The sequence below is a fragment of the Octopus bimaculoides genome, chromosome Z (assembly GCF_046866305.1).
Source record: "Octopus bimaculoides isolate indiv1 chromosome Z, ASM4686630v1, whole genome shotgun sequence".
Classification (NCBI taxonomy): Eukaryota; Metazoa; Mollusca; class Cephalopoda; order Octopoda; family Octopodidae; genus Octopus; species Octopus bimaculoides.
Window position 1 is genome coordinate 34583394 of NC_142944.1, and position 21926 is coordinate 34605319.

Sequence of the window (21926 nt, forward strand, 5' to 3'; positions counted from 1 at the left end):
ATATATATATATATATATATATATATATATATATATATATATATATATATATACATATATATATGTATGTATGTATGTATGTTTCTTTGTGTTTGCCTCTATGCTACTTGATGATCAGTGTTAGATTGTTTACATAGCCCATCATTTAACAGTTGGGCTAAAAAGACCCTATAGAATAAGCACCAGATTTAGAAAGAATAAATACTGGGTTGATTTACTTGACTGAATCCTCCAAGGCGATGGTGTGTAAGTATGGCCACAGTCCAATGATTAAAACAAGTAAAGGAATAAAAGGAAAGAATAAGAATATATATGCGCATATGCATGCACACACATGTACAAACATACACACACACACACGCACACACACACACAGACACACACACATACACACACACATATATTTACCTCTAGAAATTTTGTAATCACGTCTTCCTGAACCGTATTCATCAGCAACTTCTTCTTGTATACCACAACAACAAATGGCTGTAAATAAAATGCCAGAATCGGTTAATTCTTTTGAATGAGAGCACCCCTCATTCTATAATACAAATTTCCTGTTTAAAGTGATCTAAATTAAGATCTTCCATCAAAATTTCATGTTAATCTATGTTTCAAACACCAACTTAATAATGACAAAGTTATTTTACTTAAATTCTTCATTATCTTCAAAATCAACTGAAATAAACGCAGTATATTGTAACAGAAATATGGTAACAAAAGGGTTAAGTTAATTTCAACATTTCCAGATTGAGATCTGTGGGAAAAACATGATAGGGTGAAGACAAGGGAAGGTAATTTCCTCCAGGCAGGAAGGATTGGGTAAAATGTGTTTGGTGGTTGATACATGGTAGGGCAAGATGAGGAAGAATAATGAAAGAGGTGCCAGAAGGGAGGCTAGGCAACAGGTTTATTTAGCCAGAGGGGAAGCAGATAAGAAAAGATTTGCCAATGTTCTGCGCCGTGAGGACCAAAGACTTGAGGTATTTCGTGTTGCAAGACAGTGTAGGAGAGAGAATAGTGATGTTGTAGGAGAGAAATGTGTTCGCATGGATGATGGTACGCTTGCACTAAATGAGGATGCAAAGAAAGAGGTCTGGAGATGCCACTACGATAGATTGCTTAATAAAGAGAATGAATGGGAGGAAGAGAGCCTGCCGTATGTCGACCCAATAGAGGGACCAGCTATCCGAGTTGATAGTACCAGGGTAGATAAAACAATTAAGAGTATGAAGACCGGGAAAGCCCCCGGCCCATCAGGAATCACTGCAGAGATGCTCAAAATATCTGGCAGTGTTGGCTATAGCCTAGTCACCCGTATTACGAACCAGGTGATACACAAAGGAGTCATACCCAATGACTGGTGTAGCAGCATCATAGTCAACTGCTACAAAGGTAAAGGTGACGCTTTAGATACAAATAATTACAGAGGCATCAAGCTGTTAGATCAGGTTATGAAAGTTACAGAGAGGGTCATAGCCCAACTAATTAGGGAGCGAATCAATTTAGATGAGATGCAGCTTGGGTTCGTGCCAGGTAAAAGCACTACTGATGCCTTATTTCTAGTGAGACAGCTGCAGGAGAAATACCTAGCTAAGGATAAACCTCTGTACCTGGCTTTCGTTGACATGGAGAAAGCCTTTGACAGGGTCCCCCGATCCCTTATCTGGTGGTCAATGAGGAAACTTGGGATAGAAGAATGGTTAGTGAGAGCTGTGCGAGCCATGTACAGAGATGCTGCCAGTAAGGTGAGGGTTGGAAATGAGTACAGCAATGAATTCCGGGTAGAGGTAGGGGTCCACCAAGGTTCCGTCCTCAGCCCCCTCTTATTTATCATAGTCCTCCAGGCAATCACAGAGGAGTTCAAGACAGGTTGCCCCTGGGAGCTCCTCTATGCTGATGACCTTGCCCTAATTGCGGAGTCACTATCAGAACTAGAGGAGAAGTTTCAGGTGTGGAAGCAAGGTCTAGAATTGAAGGGCCTTAGAGTCAACCTAGCTAAAACCAAAATCCTAATAAGTAGGAAGGTAGATAAAACACAAACCCCTTCAGGTAGATGGCCCTGCTCAGTATGTAGAAAAGGAGTAGGTAGTAACTCTATAAGATGTACCCGGTGCAAGCTATGGACACATAAGAGGTGCAGCAACATCAAAGGCAGGTTAACTAGGAAGTTAGTTTTTGTTTGTGGCAGATGTTCAGGTGCAATAAAGACTGTAAACAAACAGGAAACAACATCTATCTCATTCCAGGGTGAAAAACTAGAGGTAGTCGATAGCTTCCGCTATCTGGGCGACCAAGTTAGTAGTGGGGGTGGGTGCACTGAAAGTGTAGCTGCTAGAATAAGAATAGCCTGGGCAAAGTTTAGAGAGCTCTTACCCCTGCTGGCGACAAAGGGACTCTCACTCAGAGTAAAAGGCAGACTGTATGACGCATGCGTACGAACAGCCATGCTACATGGCAGTGAAACATGGGCTGTAACTGCTGAGGACATACGTAAGCTCGCAAGGAATGAAGCCAGTATGCTCCGTTGGATGTGTAATGTCAATGTGAATACCCGTCAGAGTGTAAGTATCTTGAGAGAAAAGCTGAACATTAGAAGCATCAGTTGTGGTGTGCAAGAGAGACGATTGCGCTGGTATGGACATGTGGTGAGAATGGATGAGGATAGCTGCGTGAAAAAGTGCCACACCCTAACAGTTGAAGGAACCCGTGGAAGAGGTAGGCCCAGGAAGACCTGGGCTGAGGTGGTGAGGCAAGACCTTCGTACATTGGGCCTCACCGAGGCGATGACTACTAACCGAGACCTTTGGAAATGTGCTGTGCGTGAGAAGACCCGGCAAGCCAAGTAAGATCGTTGCCAGTGCCCCTGGACTGGTTCTTGTGCGGGTGGCACATGAGATGCACCATTTTGAGCGTGGCCGTTGCCAGTACCGCCTGACTGGCTCCTGTAGGATTTTCGAGCGAGATCGTTGCCAGTGCCCCTGGACTGGCTTGTGTGCGTGGCACATAAAAGACACCATTTCGAGCGTGGCCGTTTTCGTGCGGGTGACACGTAAAAGCACCCACTACACTCTCTGAGTGGTTGGCGTTAGGAAGGGCATCCAGCTGTAGAAACTCTGCCAAATTAGACTGGAGCCTGGTGTTGCCATCCGGTTTCACCAGTCCTCAGTCAAATCGTCCAACCCATGCTAGCATGGAAAGCGGACGTTAAACGATGATGATGATGATGATTATGAAGGCAGATGGATTATGAATTATGCGATGCAGCTGGTTTGGTTCTGAAGTGCAAAAGCTGTTGAAGAAGTGGTATAAGGGTTAGAGGAGAATACAACATAATAGTGGGCCAGTGACTGTAACAAGTTGATGAATGATAGTTTGTCTCTTGGATGCAATCTAGAATGGTTGTGTGTAGTAGCTGATTTGTGAGCACATGCTATTACAGAAATACAAGAGCTTTGTAAAGAAAAAAAAAATTGGACCAAAAGAAACATAACTAGAAAAGTACAAAACACTGATGAATTTATTAGGGAAAACAAGAATGAAATGGAAGCATTGTGTCTGTTTCCTCTAGTTTAACATAATACTTTCTAAAGCTCATTTATTACTGGATTAAGGTATCACAGAAGCAATTTGCATATTGTTAGAACAATGTACATACAATTGGAGCAATTTATGCATTGTTGGAGAAATTTTAATATTATAGAAACAGTTTAGATGTTACTGGCACAAATTTTGATATTATTGAAGCAATTTAGATGTTGTTAGGACAACTTTTATGTTGCTGGAAAAATTTAGATGTTATTGAAGCAATTTAGATATTGAAACAATTTCAATATCGTGGGAGCAATTTGTGTATTGCTGGAGCAATTTGTGTATTGCTGGAGCAATTTGTGTATTTAAAAAGCTTTGATTAATCAAAGAAAAGCTTCAGTTTCTCTGTCTCAGCACCAAAACAATTTCTTTCTGTCAGCTGATTTTTTTTCAGTAATAAATTATCATTGTTGTTTAAGAGAGAAATAGAAAACATGATACGAAAATGGAAAATGGCAGGCGACATATTTCCTTCTCCTTAAACATGCAAGAGATATATTGGAGAGAGAGAGAGGAGGGGTGAGAAAGGGAAAGAGAGACTGTGTTTAAATGTCACCACAAGATGTCACCATAGAAAATATCATGACATGATTTAGGAAATTAAACAAACAAATATTTCTATATTTATTAAAGTGTAAAGCTAAAATTGCTGGAAGCCATTATCATGAATGAGAACATTTAGCAAAAGACATTAGAGAATTGATTAAACAGAGTTATATAATGTTATAGATTAGGAAAAACAGAACACTTCACAACAGCAGTAATAATACACGCTTAAATTATAGCTGGCGAGAAACATTTAGATAGCTAGGTAAATAGCTAAGTAGACAGATAAATGATTGTTTTTATATAGGTACTAGCAGTATAACCCGACCTTGTCCGGGTGTGACTTATTACGCCTTTTACGATAAGTCTTGCTAGGTGAAAATCAACTAAAAAAAAGAAAGCCTTACAATGAAAAATCCCTTATGATGTAAATATGTTCATAATTCAAAAGATGAAATTAATAGGGAAAGTCTGAAGGCTGTTTTGTGTAACATTATTAAGTGTACGTAAATTTCATCCGTCTAATTGGCTATAGAAATGCTTGTGCAAAACAACTTTTTGCGCTGCCCTGATTATACATAGCAGAGTAATCCATTTTCGCAGGAGCTAGGACGGCAATTTGTGATGAAGCAATTGCTGGCGATCTGTTGCTACACAGTTTTGCCAGAATTCTATCAGATTGGGCAGATGTTGATGCATCATTTTGCATTATATTCAAAGTAGCTTCTGGAATGTGGTGAATTGCTGCAGTCTGTTGCTGTCATTTTAAACCGGTTGCTTTCTTTCCCCAGCAAACTCTCTTCTTTGGAGGTATAATCTATGTATATATTAAACAGAACAACAAAAGTTATAATAGATGGCAGGGTCAATACTTTTCACATATATGTAATTTTTCAGATTAACACCTGCACGATTACCCAACCCTAATCCTAAACCTAATCCTAACACTAACCCTAATACTAACCCTAAACCCTAACCCTAACCCTAAAACCCTAACCGTAACACTAATCCTAACCCTAACCCTAACCCTAAAACCCTAACCGTAACACTAATCCTAACCCTAACCGTAACCCTAAACCCTAACCCTAACACCGTGGTGAAAATCATGGTATATTTACAAAACATTGACGAACATGAGTTATATTTTACTGAATGATTGTGTACTTGCACGTGTATGCTTTTGAGAGAGCGAGAGAGGAAGAGGTAGGGAGAGGGGGAGAAAGGAATAGAAGTAGTTAAAAGTTTTCTTATGACGGCTTCTCTTCACTGCCTATTACTTCATTAGAAATCTACGGATACACATACAGAGAAAAAGGAAACAAATATGGAAGGCTTGCTCCGAAACACCACCGAGTGGGGAACACTTCCCAAAAATAACCTGCAGTTGTTTCCTTCAAAATTCCTACATGCTCGAAATGTACATACATCAAGGTATATTTGTCATTGTGATTCACTGATCGTTCAGCTCTTCTTTCTCCATGTCATTGCAGTTGATGTTGGTTTGGGAGGAAGAGCATTCAGGCAAAACTTGCTTTTTTGTGGCAACCGGAGGCAGACTTCTTCTTTGTCTTGGTTTGGGAGTGGCAGTAGGTGTAGGAGTCTTGAGTACTTGTTTATGATTTTGCATTTGTATTTGTAATGTTGGCAACAATGAGACTTTGTTTTGTCTTGTTTCAGGGCATAAAGTCTTTAAGTGATTTACAGATCCACATTTAAGGCATCTTGGCTTTCCACTCTCCATAAACACTGACAGGTGAGTACCATCCAGGAGACTGATTAGATGAGGCAGCTGGTCGATATGGTCCTGCTTGCATAGCAAGGTCAGTTCCATGCCTATACCTAACCAGTTTTGTTTAGGTAATTTCTTGACCTCCAATATTGTGACTTCGTCTTCTAAACCTGTCAATTCGGCCACCACTAACCAGGTAATGGATATTTCTGGTGGCACATTCAGCACCCTAATTTTGGCAAGGCATTGGCCACAATAGCTGGGGATTAAGAAAAAGTTGTCATTCCTCAAAGTGGTTGTGGAATTACATCTGCCTTCTTCTGTCCCAAATCTCACCTCAATGGTTCCAAACTTCTTTCCTTGGGTGATGTGGGTCTTTTGTTCCCACAAGCACCCAAGGCATTTTTGTACTTCACTCTCAGGAGCATATTTCCCACCGCTGACACAAAAGACACAGAGGCGATATTTGCATTTTTATGTTTTATTTCTTTCATATTGTTGTTGATGTTGTTATTGTTGTTGCTGTTGTTGCTGCTGTTACTGCTGCTACTGTTGCTGTTGTTGTTCTCGTTGTCAACACCAAAAGTTTTGACGCTACTTAGAGGTGAAACATTTTTCACCTCAGTGATGTCATTAAGTTTAGGCAATTCGATATTCATATTCTCAATTCTTTCCTTGTTCTCAATTTTCCCCGACAAGGAGTGCATTCCTTTGTCAAACATTATGATGGCTTCTTCAGCCATCTTTAAATAATTACAGAAAATTGCAAGATATTTGTTTTTGCCAAAAGCAGTTAAAATGCAAAAGTTATTGAAGCACATCCCCCTGCAAAACAGAGGGTATTTCTACACTAAAATACTATCTGCACAGTCCAGACAATCTCAGAAATGTAATGGTAACTAAAGAATTGAAAAGACGGGGCCTTAGAAAACTGAAAAGATTACAAACACTTTTGCAACTTACAAAGCACCAAATTTCCGTGACTTCACAGTATGGAGGCAATGATAAGACCACTAATAATAATAATAATAATAATAATAATAATAATAATAATAATAATAATAATTGCTACAACTTACCCTACTCTTTGGTACCTTACTTGATGGAGTCACAATAATCTTTTTTAAGCAACCAAAAGCTATTCTTTTAAAATAGCTAATATTAACTTTATCGGCACATGGATGATATAAGAATACAGCTGCACCATGCTAAAAGAAAAGAAAAATTAATTAAATGATGTTGACAAATTTTCCTAGACTATTGTTAGTTTAATCTCCTTGATGAACTGAGAGCTTCTGGTTGAATCAACTCTTACTATAATTTTTTTTTTTTTTTTTGTGAAGTTATATTGATATATTTGTTAATTCCTATATTTTGATTTCACACATTCTCTAGTGAAAAAGTTAATGAATATTTGGTTTACAAAAAGGGCCATATGCTCCCATTAACATGGTTCTGTGCTATTACATTTAATTCCAATTCACTTATCACATCCGCTGAGCTGTAAGTAGATATGGAGAAAGTAGTATTTACAAATGTATATAGTATCAGGTTGCTTGTGAGTGCTACTGCTACCATGTAAAACAACGAGATTTGTTCCATGGTTAGGTCACAGCAACTAAGGTGAAAACCACAACAAAGCCTACTTGGTGGAATGGAGAATTTTTTGACGTCCTATTAGTTGAAATACATATCTATATTATATGAGATCTGATGATACTCTGTATAGATGTGAAACCAAAGGTAATTCCATAAACCAGCCTTTTCTAACTTTTTCTATTTATATACTGTTCTATAACTTAGAGTGTAGAGGTGCAATGGCCCAGTGGTTAGGGCAGTGGACTCACAGTCATAGGATTGCGGTTTCGATTCCCAGACCGGGTGTTGTGAGTGCTTATTGAGCGAAAACACCTAAAGCTCCACGAGGCTCCGGCAGGGGATGGTGGCGATCCCTGCTGTTCTCTTTCATCACAACTGTCTCTTACTTCCTGTTTCTGTTGTGCCTGTAATTGAAAGGGTCAGCCTTGTCACACTGTGTCACGCTGAATCTCCCCGAGAACTACGTTAAGGTTACATGTGTCTGTGGAGTGCTCAGCCACTTGCACGTTAATTTCACGAGCAGGCTATTCCATTGATCGGATCAACTGGAACCCTCGACGTCGTAAGCGACGGAGTGCCAACAACTTAGAGTGTGCTTCTTTTTTGGGGGGATTTATGTTCTACTCATGATATCGTCATCGTCGTTTAACGTCCGCTTTCCATGCTAGCATGGGTTGGACGATTTGACTGAGGACTGGTGAAACGAGATGGCTACACCAGGCTCCAATCTGATTTGGCAAAGTTTCTACAGCTGGATGCCCTTCCTAACGCCAACCACTCAGAGAGTGTAGTGGGTGCTTTTACGTGTCACCTGCATGAAGGCCAGTCAGGCGGTACTGGCAACGGCCACGCTCATCTCGCTCGAGAAACCTCATGTGTCACCCGCACAAGAGCCAGTCCAGGGGCACCGGCAACGATCTCGCTTGAAAATCCTACAACAACCCCACACAAGAGCCAGTTCAGGGGCACCGGCAACAATCTCATATATATATATATTCATTTCGTTTTTGGATTTGGTTTGCAAGATTTTTTATGTGATTTCGTGTGTTGAAGCATATTCTGTTGTGTCTGGGGAGAGTCATTTTCTTATTGTGCCTTAAAATTTAACACACTGGTAAAATTTCCACTTTATTGAAAAGGTTGCAAGACGCAACGAAAATTTTAGGAAAATAAAAATAAGAAATAAGTGGAAATTTTACTGGTGAGCGTGTTAAATTTTAAGGCACAATAAGAAAATGACTCTCCCCAGACACAACAGTATATATTCATTAATAATAATAAAATGACAACAAAAGAATGAGACCTCAATATTATGAAAATAGAGGAATTTATATATATATATATATGTAGTATAGGACAATCAGTAAGTTGTTATAATAGAACTCAGAGTTTTAAATGCTGGAGCTAAATGCTTTGGGGCATTTTCATTGGGTATTTTTGACAATGGACAGTATGAAAAAAAAAACTATTGAATAAAAGGGAAGTTACTCTAACAGGCATGAAAAATATAAAAGATATAAAATATAAAAAATTAAAAATATATGCAACCACATTCTCACAATATAAACCTTCTACGTTCATAGAAACTACATACGTACACACTCACACAGAGATGTATATATATATATATATGCCCATACACAGATTATTACATGCTCATACACTCATCTCTACACACACACGCATACACATATACATATATGCATAAGCATATATGTGTATAATTATACACATATATATGTAGTGCGATAGATGAATGTGAATAAAGCTTAAAGGTATGAAAATAGAAATATTTAGTGGAAATTAAATGTAAGAAGACAGTTAAAGGTTGAATTTTATAGATTGGTAGAAATTACTTGTAGGAACTACATTTCTTCACTCTTGGTTTTCTGCTAATTTCTTTCTTTCTTCTCCTTCTCTTTCTCTAAATTGCATTTGATGTTAAATCTATTAGGGGATTTTTTTTTTAATAATTTGCTAGTGTTCCTTTCATCATATACGCAGTCATCACATTCGGTTAAAATGGCTTATTGAAGTGTTTTGTTTCCCTTTTTTTACCCCCGATGAGAAGATAGCATTGTTTTACATCATTTTATTCCCTCTGGAATAATACCAATGTTTCTTCAAAACATATGTCGGAAGTATAAAGATTTGAATAACACCTGCGTTTAACTCCATTTCTTTATTTATCTGTTATATATATATATATATATAAATATATATATATATATATATATATATATATATATATATATATATATAGATATGCAGGGCAGGGAATCGTCAATTAGTAATAAAATTAATACTGTGAAACAATTGTACTAAATTAACTAAAGGCAAGTGTTTTTACTCTTCTCTACTGTTTTTTGTTCTGTGTGTACCAAAAATATCGCTATCAATCTGGAGTAATAATTTGTAGTTTTGAAATCAGTAGTTCTTTGACTGCTATTTCTGAATTCTCAGTATGTTGGAGAAGCAGGTTACTGTCAATCCCTATATATTTATGATTATATATATATATATATATATATATATATATATATATATATATATATATATATATATATCCTAACCAATAGCAGCTCATTTGCTTAACATAAACACTGACCTATTATATTTGCAACAGTAATGTTTATATTTACAACACTCATAACACTTATATTTACAATGCTTACATTGCACTCGCCCACCCCACCCAATATGGGCAACAATTTTAACATGTTTGAATGATGGTAAGTTAAAAGAGAGAACAACTGATGTGACATCTGTTATCAAACAAACATGGAAACCTTTTTTGTGGGTGCTGAATAGCATCACTCCTTCCCATCTTCCCCCTCACATCCCTTTCCCAGTTTTCAGAGTTGGCATTATCAATGTAGGTACATTGAAAGGTAGGTCTAGTGAGATTGTTGAGATGCTTGAATGGAGGCATGTTGATGTATGTTGCATCCAAGAGGTAAGGTGGAGAGGAGCTTCGGTCAGGGTCCTTACAGGCAAGACACAGAGGTATAAAATCTTCTGGAAAGGTAACAGTGATGGGGTAGATGGCGTGGGTATACTTCTGGCAGAGAAATGGATAGATAAAGTCATAAAGGTAGCTAGAATGGGTGATAGCTTAGGCTAGTCTTACAGAACAGTATAGTGACAATTATCTCTGCCTATGCCCGTCAAGCAGGCCTACGAAATGAACAGAAGGACCACTTTTACGACATTCTTCAGCAAGCTACCTCAAAGACAAGTGACAATGATCTCCTCTTCATGGATGGGGATTTCAATGGGCATGTTGGATGGCAGCATGATATCTTCCGGCTCCCAAAACAAAGAGGGAACAAGGTTACTGGAGTTCTGTGATGCAAATAACCTTTTGTTCTGCAACATGAACTTCAGGAAGCCAGCCGGTCACCTGATAACCTACCAATCAAGTGTATGTGCTATTGAGATTGATTACATTCTCACCAAACAGCGGGATGCGTGGTTGCTCCTAAATGCAAAGACCCTGCCTAGTGAAAAATTACCCCCCACCAAACCCCAGCATAGACTAGTCATTAGTGACTTTAGACTACAGGCCAGAAGGATGCCAAGAAGTAAACCAATTTGGAAAAGAAGAATTTGGAAGTTTAAGGACTCTTCATATGGTCAGAGATTTAGGGACATCCTAATTGAGAAATTTGATGAAAGGGAGGAGGAGCTACAGACTTGTGACATAGAGGGCAACTGGGAATTCCTGAGGAACAGCTTGCTGAGTACCACAGACCAAATCTGTGGCTGGTGGAAAGTCCCATTCAGATTTAGAGTAACATGGTGGTGGAACAATGTGGTAGACAGGGCCATTAGAGATAAGAAACAGGCCTGGAAGAGTTGGGTTAGCAGGGTGCTGTATCAAATTGCCAGATGGGATGCTAGGAGACAAGTATATCTAGCCAAGGGAGAAACAGAAAAAAAGCTTGCCTATGTTCAGCAACGTGAGGACCAAAGAACTGAAGTATTTTGGATTGCAAGACAGTGTGAGAGAGAAAATTGTGATGTCATAGGAGAGAAATGTATCCATATGGATGATGGTGCACTTGCATGTAATGATTCTGCAAAGAAAGAGGCTTAGAGATGTCATTATGAAAGACTACTGAATGTGGAAAATGAGTGGGATGAGGAGAGTCTGCCAAATGTTGACCCAATTGAGGGACCAGCTACCTAAATTGACAGTTCCATGGTAGTTAAAGCAATTAACGATATGAAGACAGGAAAAGCCCCCAGCCCATCCCGAATCTTCACTGAGATGCTTAAAATATCTGGTCTAGTCATCCATATTGTAAATCAGGTGGTTCAAGAAGGAGCCATACCCAACAACTGGTGTAGCAGCACCATAGTCAACTGCTACAAAGGTAAAGGTGATGCTTTAGATAAAAATAATTACAGAGATATCAAATTGCTGGATCAGGTGATGAAAGTTATGGAGAGAGTCATAGCCCAACTAATTAGGGAGAGAGTTAGCCTAGATGAGATGTAGTTTGGTTTTGTGTCTGGGAAAAGCACCACTGATGCCATATTTCTGGTGTGACAGCTACAGGAGAAATACCTAGCCAAAGATAAATCTCTGCACTTGACCTTTGTTGACTTGGAGAAAGCCTTTGACAGGGTCCCCTGATCCCTTATCAGGTGGTCAATGCGGAAACTAGGGATAGATGAGTGTTTATTGAAGACAGGTTTGCCTCAGGGAGCTCCTCTATGCTGATGACCTTGCTCTTATAGCTGAATCACTGCCTGAACTAGAGAAGTTCCAGGTATGGAAGCAAGGTCTAGAATCAAAGGGCCTAAGAGTTAACCTAGCAAAAACCAAAGTCTTAATTAGTAAGAAGGCAGACAAATCACAAATGCCTTCAGGTAGATGGCCCTGCTCAATCTGTAGAAAAGGTGTCGGTAGAAACTCCATAAGATGCACTCGGTGTAAGCTTTGGATACATAAGAGGTGCAGCAATATCAGGGGAAGGTTAACAGGGAAACTAGCTTTTGTATGCAGAAGATGCACAGGTAGGTACTGTTTTATCAATACTCTTAATTATAATTATATCTATATTATTGTGCCATGCAAGTACTACAATAACGCAAAGCAAAGCGGTTGGTTGTCTATTCAACTGCCATCTGACCCAGGGACCGAGGCAACATTCACTAACTTAAACAAGGAGACTGTCCAGAAGAGTTGCAGGAGATTCTGAAGTCATCTGGAGCTGTAGTTGAATCCAATGGCGATTTTATTGAATAGATTTATTCTTTAGTATTTCACAATATTTTTATGTAATTTTGGTAAATATATCTGTTAAAATGAGATATCAGTGTTATTTTCATTTTTGCATAATTTAAACAACAGTTTATTCATTGCTTCTTGTAGGTGCAAGTGTGGCTGTGTGGTAAGAAGCTCGCTTCCCAACTACATGGTTCCTGTTTCAATCCAGCAGCATAGCACCTTGGGGAAGTGTTTTCTTCTACAGCGTCTGGCTGATCAAAGCCTTGAGGTAGATGGAAACTAAAAAAAGCCTGGCATATGTGTGTGTGTGTGTGTGTGTGTGTGTCTGAGTGTGCATGTGCATTTGTCTTTATGTCTGTGTTTGTCCCTCACCACTGCTTGACAACCAATGTTGTTTTGTTTATGCCCCCATTACTTAGCAGTTTGGCAAAAGAAACCGATAGAATAAGTACCAGGCTTTAAAAAAAGTACTGGGGTCAATTCATTCAACTAATAGATCTTCAAGGTGGTGCTCCAGCATGGACACACTCTAATGACTGAAACAAGTAAAAGACAGAAGATACATACATACACATATATATATACATATGCAGTTTAACTGCAACTGAAAGTGTGATGATGAGACTGCTTATCAGAGGCTTCTTCTTGAGCAAGTAGGTGTAGATTAAAGTAAAAATGAAAAACGGTTTAGATAGAGAATATAAACATATAGAGTCTCTTTCAGCTGTTTCTATAATAGCCAGGTATATGGATCATCATATTGAGAAAGGATTCCATAAACTGAATATTCCATCATAGGAGAGGCAGATATCAGAGGGATGTAAAAATGAGGGAGCATCTTCAGTTGAGGGTATTAGTATATTCCAGTTGATGGAATGCACAGAAGAGACCCATCCATAAATGGATAAGTTTCAACTGGCATAAAGGTGATATCCAGCAAAGCTACTGTAGGACATCTTCCTTAGAGCATGATGAGATATACATATCACCTTGATAATCTGACTGCCTTGTCACCCGCCCAAGAAATCAGAGATAAAAGATGTTAGTTCTGCACAGCTCTCCCTCACTATAACCCAAATTCAACATTGTAGATCAAATATTTATCATCTCAACTAACCCCTATCCCAACCACAGAATGTATGAAATCAAATTATAGAAATACATAAATACATATCGGTTATCTTTTTACCTGGATCAGTCAGTAGATGCTGGGGTATCACCTTGAAAAACTTAGTCAAAAACAAAGTGACCTCAGTACTTACTTTTTTAAAGTCTAGTACTTATTCTAGCAGTCTCTTTTGCTGAACTGGTAGTTTATGGGGATGTAAACAAACCAACACCAGCTGTCAAGTGGTGGTGGGGGACAAACACAAATGCAAACACACACACACACACAACAGCTTCCACACAGTTTCAGTCTACCAAATTTACTCAAAAGATATTGATTGGCCTGAGGCTATAGTAGAAGATACTACCTGCCCAATGTGCTGTACAGTGGGACTGAACTCAAAACCATCTGGTTGCAAAGCAAGCTTCTTTCTTAACCACACAGCCATGCCTGCACCTGTGAGCTTCCTTACCACACAGTCATGTCTACAGTTGAAATGTTTATTAATACTGTTGTTGTTTAATATGAGGGGTTGCTGAAAAGTTCCTGGCTTTAAGGGTATTGCAAAAGGCCTGGCTGGAGGCCCAACCTTCCAAGATCTTTTACAGGGCTTAGAAAGACTAAAGAACTGCTATAATAAGTGTGTGAATCTAAGAGGGGGGGGGGGAATATGTTGAATAAAATCATAATTAACTGATCCTCCTGTATTTTCTTTTACCCCCTCATATACATTTTGTCTTTTACTTGTCTCAGTCATTAGATTGCAGCCATGCTGGGGCACTATTTTGGAGAATTTTTTAGTCAAACAAATCAACCCAGTACTTTTTTTATTGTTTTCAATCTGGCACTTATTCTATCTCTCCCTCTTGCCAAAATGCTATATTATGGGGATGTAAACACACCAGCACTGGTTGTAAGTGGTGCTGGGGAACAAACACACAGATACACACATGTCTGTGAATCTGAGAGGGGAATATGTTGAGTACAATCATAATTAACTGATCCTGCTGTATTTTATTTTACCCGTAGCTACGAGTTTTTTCAGCACCTCTTTGTATACCCAGCAATAAAGAGGTATTCAAATAAAAAAAACTTTAAAAAAATATCACGAATAAAAAGATTTAATGAATACTCCTAAATATTTTATGTTTATTTAAGGCTGGAGACATTCAAACTCTGATTTACAATAGTTAAATGTTAAAATCTACTCACCTCAAGTGAATGTAACCATCGCTGTGGTGGCAAGTACTTATAACCTCCATATATTGGCCACAGAGGTCGGTGACTTCCACTGCAAAAAACAAAAAAAAGCAAAGTTTGGATTATTAAAAATGTTTAATTAAATGATTTCAAATTTTGGCACAGGGCCAGCAAGTTTGGAAGAGGGAGGTGATTAAGTTGAATGCATTGATCCCAGTGATTCACTGGTGCTTATGTTACTGATCCCGAAAGGATGAAAGGCAAAGTTGACTTCAGCAGAATTAGAACTCAACATAAACATGGACGAAAGTTACTAAGCATTTGGCCTGGTATGCTAATGATTCTGCCGGCCTACCACATCCTTTAATTAAATACAAATAAAGCTATCATTAGCAAACAAGAGAGGAACAAAACTATGATAGCAACAAAATCACAACAGCCATTAAAATAGCCACACAGCTATGATAGTAACAGAACTTTTGTAGCAACAAAATCATGATAGCCACCAAAATAGCATCTATGGTGGTTGTGGTAGTGGAGGTGGTTTCGCTGTTACTGTTGTTGTTGTTCAATCCCAAGTCAACCCTGATCAAGAAGACTAATCTATTCAACAGATGTTCCAGATATGACTATCCCACCTTTTAGTCAGACATTTAATGTATGGATTATGCTTATAGCCCTCACAGATTCCTCCAAAACCAATAAGATCAATGCTACTTATGTTCCTCTTGAACATTTGTAAGTCAACAGCTGCAAGAAAGATATGTTGAGGGTGAGGAATTCCAGGAGGCCAATGTTCTGGGAAGGAAGGAATGGGTGTAGCAAGAGACTTTTAGTGATAGTGATGCCTAACATTTGAAGTAACCACAAGGACTCTAGTTACTCATCCTTAATTAGGCTGTGATGATATCTCTTTGATATGAGCAACGCATTTTTTTTCACTTTCCTTCATCTCTCTTATGATATAGATAGAAGAGCCAATCTCTAACTGTGAAAGGAACTTGTGGAAATGGTAGATCCAGGAAGATGTGGGACAAGATGCTGGAATATGATCTTTGGTTGTTGAGTTTCACAGAAGCACATGGAAAATGGACATGGTGATGATGATAGAGAAGGATCTCTAGAGTATTATATGTCAGAGTGTATAGCTTAGAGATCAGGGAGTCCCTCCAGATCAATCAGCTACTTCTTTGCATTGAGAAGTTACAGCTCTGGTACAATGGGCATGTCATTAGAATATACCAGGAATAAATCACAAGACAAATTCTTTAAGCCAAGTCAACCAGCAGGGGACTTAGAGATAGACCAAGGACAAAATGATTGGATAACATCCATCATCTCAGTTGGTCATGCTCAGGAATCCTGACAGAAAGTGAAAAGACAGTTTGCATCTGACAGAACCCTTTGGAGGAGGTACTTGAAGATTCTACCCCCATGACCCCAGGGTAGAGAAAATGGATGGATGGATGGATGGATGGATGGACAGATGGTTAGAAGGGAACTAGATTGGTATCTTGTTTCTTTTTATCCATAGTAAAATGTTGTTTAGCTTCAGGTCATTGATAATCATCGTCATCATCAGCAGCATCATTTAACATCCATTTTCCATGCTGGCATGCTTTGAACCAAACCATTTTCCATGCTGGCATGGATGGTTTGACCAGGGCTGGCAAGCTGGAGAACTGCACCAGACTCCGTTCTGATTTGGCATGGTTTCTATGGCTGGATGCCCTTTCCTAACACCAATGACTTTACAGAGTGTGCTGGGTGCTTTTACGTGGCACTGCACAGGCACTTTTATGTGACACTGGAACAAGTTATAATCTTGACAACTATGATCAAAAGTACTTGTACTGCAAACATCACATTTTTACTTTGAAACACTTTATCTGGAACTACTGCAGAATCTGATATGAGGGTGATTTGACAGCAATTTTAATAGATCAAGGAGCCATATAGAGGTTCTCCTATCGGATTTGTAGTTGTCATTGTCACTGTCACTCATGAGGGAGGGCATTTTTAAGATCTCTGTTCAGTGCAGGTTAGGTTGGAGAGAAGTTAGAGGAAGATGAAGGGTGGTACTATTTGCATATATACCATTTGCACCAAGCAAAAGCCTGTCACGTGTGTGTGTATGCACGCACACATATGTGCATGAATGGGTGCATGTGTATGCATCTTTGAGTTAATGTCTGTCACTTGCCATTTGATAACCAGTGTTGATTTGTTTACATCTCCCTAGCATAGGAGAGGTTGTTGTTGCAGGTGACAGCAAGTAGATCACAGGTGTAAAAGAGAAAGTAGTAATGGCAAACAAAGCAGAAACCAGGAGCTCACCATAGTTGGAAAAGGTTGGATCATAGAGAACTTCATCAGAATATGCCAGAACATTGTAATCTGAGAGGAAGCTACCAGTTTGAAAGATGGGAGATGGATGAAGCCCAAGCTAAATAGTTTTGACAGGGAAGTTCCGCAGTAAATGTTCACAGTAGCAGGTAATGTTCATGAAGATAATTTTTTTATGAAGATGGTGGTGGTGGTGGTGGTAGTAGTGGTGGTGACTGTAGTAGTGGGTGTAGCAGTGAAGTTGGTACTATTGTTGGTGGTGGTGGTGGCGGCGGTGGCAGTGGTGGTGGTGGCGGCGGTGGCAGTGGTGGTGGTTGCGGTGATGATGGTAGCAAGTGGTGATTCATGATGGTTAATGCTGACTGACCAATTGTACAAAGCAATTCATAACTATCTGTAAACTATGTTCAAACATTAAGCAAAGATAAATGTTTGATTGGTCTTTGTGCAGACAACTGAAGAAAGAAATGAATAACTAACTCTCTCTCTCTCCCTCTCTCCCTCTCTCCCTCTCTCCCTCTCTCTCTCTCTCTCTCTCTCCCACCACCACCACCACCACCACCACATGTATATGTGGAAGTGCATGTGTATCTGTCTGTCTCACTCACTCTCTCTCTTTCTTTCTTTCTTTCTTTCTTTCTTTCTGTGCAAATGTGGTTGTAGAATGTCACATTAAGATATTTTCAATGTAAATCCCTGGGTTGTTTTGTTAAAGTGTTACATAACTGTCCGTTTTCGGTGATATATTGAATAGTCAACAGTATGTGTGAGACAGAGAGAAAGACAGAGAGAAGGACAGAGAGAAAGAGAAAGAGAAAGACACAGAGAGAGAAAGACACAGAGAGAGATTAGTGTAAGCTTCAGTGTTCTTTTGTATAAGTTTCACATTCACCACAGAAAACTAACATCCAGATGTTGCCTTCTTTCATAAATTTTATTGGCTTTGCTGTTTTTCCTTAAGTCATTAACGTGTGTATGCACACACACACACACTCTCTCTCTCTCTCCATCTCTCTCTCTCCATCTCTCTCTCTCTCTCTCTCCCTCTCTCTCTCTCTCTCTCTCTCCCTCTCTCTCTCTCTCTCTCTCTCTCTCTCTCTCACCAATGCACTGTTGATGCTCCAAGATAAGCTGAATGTCAGAGAAACAATCCAGGAAGTGGAAAAGACTCTGTCACAACATCAACATCCATGACATCCTTAATATGGCATTTTCTCTCTTGGTAAATAATGAATGCCACAACATCTCAATTACAGCTATGTTGACTAAAGTACATCAATGGGGAATTCTGGGACTGATTTATTCTAAGGCTGAACCCAAAATAAATACTTTATAAATTAACTTAAAACGATGTCTTGGAGCACCTGCATAAGTTGTATAAGCTTAGGTGTGGCTGTGGGTAGGGGGGAGGTTGTTTTGCAACTGTATGGTTTTACATTCAGTCCCACTGTGTAGAACTTTAGACAAGTGTCTTTTCCTAAAGCCTTGAGCAGATCTGGTAAATCAAAACTATGTAAAAGCTTGTATGGATATGTGTGTGTGAGATTGTCAGTGTTTGTCCCTTATCATTTGACAACCAGTGCTGCTTTGTTTGCATCTCCATAACCTAGCAGTTTGGCAAAAGGAGACTGATAAAATAAGTATCAGACTATAAGCATGCCAAGTGAGACCATAACCATGGCCTATGGCAATGCTGTATAACCAGCCCATGTAAAAGTACCCTTCAATCATTGGACAATAAACTACGCTTGTGAAGACCTGTTGAGGCAAGTGAAATCATTGTCATGGCCAATGATAGTACCGCCTGATTGGCACCCATGCCAGTGGAACGTTAAAAGTACCATTCAAGCGTGATCGTTGCCAGGGCTGCTGACTGGTTCCTGTGCTGGTGGTACGTAAGAAGCACCATTCAAGCAAGATCATTGCCAGTGCCACCTGACTGGCTCCTGTGCCGGTGGCACATAAAAAACATCATTTGAGCGTGGTCAATGCCAGTACCACCTAACTGGCCCTTGTGCCAGTGGCACGTAAAAGCACCCACTACACTCTCAGAATAGTTGGCATCAGGAAGAGCATCCAGTTGTAGAAACTTTGCCAGATCAGATTGGAGCCTCGTGCAGCCTTATGGCTCACCAGCCCTCAGTCAAGCTGTCCAACCCATGCCAGCATGGAAAGCGGACGTTAAATGACAATGACGATGATGATGATGATGATGATGACATATATATATATATATATATATATATATATATATATATATGTACACTTTATATTTAATCAACAGGTGTTCAATATGGGCCAATGCACCAAAATTTGGTCCTTGAGTCATTTTGTAACTTGCGACAATTAAATCATAAATATTGTTACAAACGAAAAACGACACCAAATTAGAACACTGGGCACTGGTTTTACCAGCAAAGATGAAAAAAATAATTCTTTGTGGTCACGTGACTGTTTAAAGCATGGGTGGCATGATTTTGACGTGCCTTTTATTGTGTGGGCAGACTATAAAGATTATTAGGGGACATGTGGTGAGAGAGCTAGTTCATGCTGGAAGCCAATGTGAACAGGTGGTTCAAAGTCTGCTGGGAGGCAATGTGTGATGTTAACATGTGATGTGCTGGAAGCCGATGTGAATGGTTTTATGTAGTAGCCGGTGCCATATGGTCGATGTGTGAGATGGTGCCAGGCAATTCGTGTGAAACAGTTGAAACAGTATTTGGTGTCAAGTGTGAAGGTGGTTTTGCTGGTTAATGTGAACAGTGGACGGTTTTGAACTTGCTGCAAAAATAGTCATGTGAACTTAGCAACTTAAAGAATGCAGAATGGTTACTGGATTAATATAAATTCGGAAGTGACAACAGAATCCAGTCAATAAATAAATAAATAAATAAATAAATAAAAGAGATAGAAAATAAATCATTAGACTGGTGAATAAAAAGAAGAGCTCACCAAAAGAAGTCTATGCATTTCAGAGGTAAATGAAAGAACTCTCTAAAAACTCTCTAAAGAATTCTATTTATTCCATAAATTTTTATTTGCCTCTTAATTAAAGTTCTTATATTTTGGTTATATCAACGGTTTTGTTTGTTATTTTCAACTCTTCTGACTTCTTTGATTATTGCTTCTTCCGCTCTAAGCAAGTTAGTTTGCTGAGCTCACCTGCACGGCCTTCTGAGTTACAGACATAGACTGTTGGAGCTTGTTGGTAGTGTCAGGAGGTCATGCATGTGGTGTAACAGTATATATACTCACATTTTGAGCTCTATTTTCCTGTTTATATCATGAAACCTTCACACACACACACACACATATCAGAGAAGGGTTAACTCTTTTGTTACCATATTCCTGTTGAGATGCATTGTGTTTCAATTAATTTTAAGTATAACAAAGAATTTAGTAAAATAACTTAGTTATCTTTCAGCTAGTGTTAGGAACATAAATTGTGACTAAGGTTTGGTGGAAGATTTTAATTCAGAACTTTTGAAAATACAACATTTGTACTAGAGAGCCAGGGGTGGTTTCAGCTGGATTGGTATCAAAAGGGTTGATAAAGCTGAGCTGGTTGCTAGGTCAACACTCTTGCAAATATTGGCTAAGAGAGTGTATAAAAATAAAGAATTTACCCTAAATAAAACCATCCATATAAACTGAAATTCTAGGGCTAATAAATTAATAGCAGAGTATATAATTCATTAGTTAAAAAATCGGAATTTATGGTACTACATCATTTCAAAATACACACATATATGTATAAGCAGGAATAGGTTTGTGGTAAGAAATTTGTTTCCCAACCACATGGTTCCTGGTTCAGTCCCATTGTGTGGCACCTTGGGTAAGTGCCTTCTACTAAAGTCTCAGGCCAACCAAAGCCTTGTGAGTGGATTTGGTAGACAGAAACTGAAAGAAGCCTGTCAGTGTGTGCATGTGTGTGTGTGCGTGCGTGTGTGTGCATGTGTGTGTGTGTGTGTCTATGTTTGTCGCCACCACCACTTGGCAACTGGTGTTGTGTTTACATTCCCATAACTTAGTGGTTAATTCATTTAATTAGAATTCTTCAAAGTAGTGCCTCAGCATGGTTGCAGTCTAATGACTGTAACAGGTAAAAGATAAAAGACACATACATGCACGCACACACAAATGTGCATGTACACACACACACACAAATTATAGCAATCTTCTGATATTAAAATAGCTAGAATGAATATGTTGATTTAAGAATAATTATTATCTTCATCTTTCATAGCAGCCTCCCAACATTTCTTTCTTTTTTTCATCAACATACATTCCAACATCATAAAGTTTTGCACTGGGATATTTGTAGTGAAATTCTCAACAGAAATAGACAGAATGAAGCCCCACCCCCTCACCAAAGAAAAAGTATTTTAAGATGTCTCATGCTTAAAAAAAAAAAATTATTGGTCATTTAATAAATGACTTACGATGTTGGTATGTCTTTGTCATAAGTGATATTTTCCGGCAGGCAAACATGGATTGGCTGCAATTAAATGAAATAAGAGTTAAATATGCATGTTAATTAGATCACCAAGAACTTTTTCTATTTCTAA

At 38.9% G+C, this 21926-nt stretch overlaps 1 protein-coding gene across 7 annotated transcripts in view; it reads right to left on the reverse strand.

Annotated features, from left to right (window-relative positions):
- LOC106868886 (uncharacterized) overlaps window positions 1-21926 on the reverse strand; it is a 113158-nt gene that overhangs the window by 30918 nt on the left and 60314 nt on the right. For all 7 annotated transcript variants that reach the window (XR_001409349.3, XM_052973591.2, XM_014914340.3 and 4 more), the window contains exons 5-8: window positions 21801-21856; window positions 15025-15103; window positions 6946-7074; window positions 409-486 (exon numbers count right to left, since the gene is read on the reverse strand). Coding sequence is in view for 6 of the 7 variants with exons in the window: in XM_052973591.2 (XP_052829551.1) it covers window positions 409-486; window positions 6946-7074; window positions 15025-15103; window positions 21801-21856 (342 nt within the window). In the remaining variant the exon portion in view is untranslated. The remainder of the gene's footprint in view (window positions 1-408; window positions 487-6945; window positions 7075-15024; window positions 15104-21800; window positions 21857-21926) is intronic.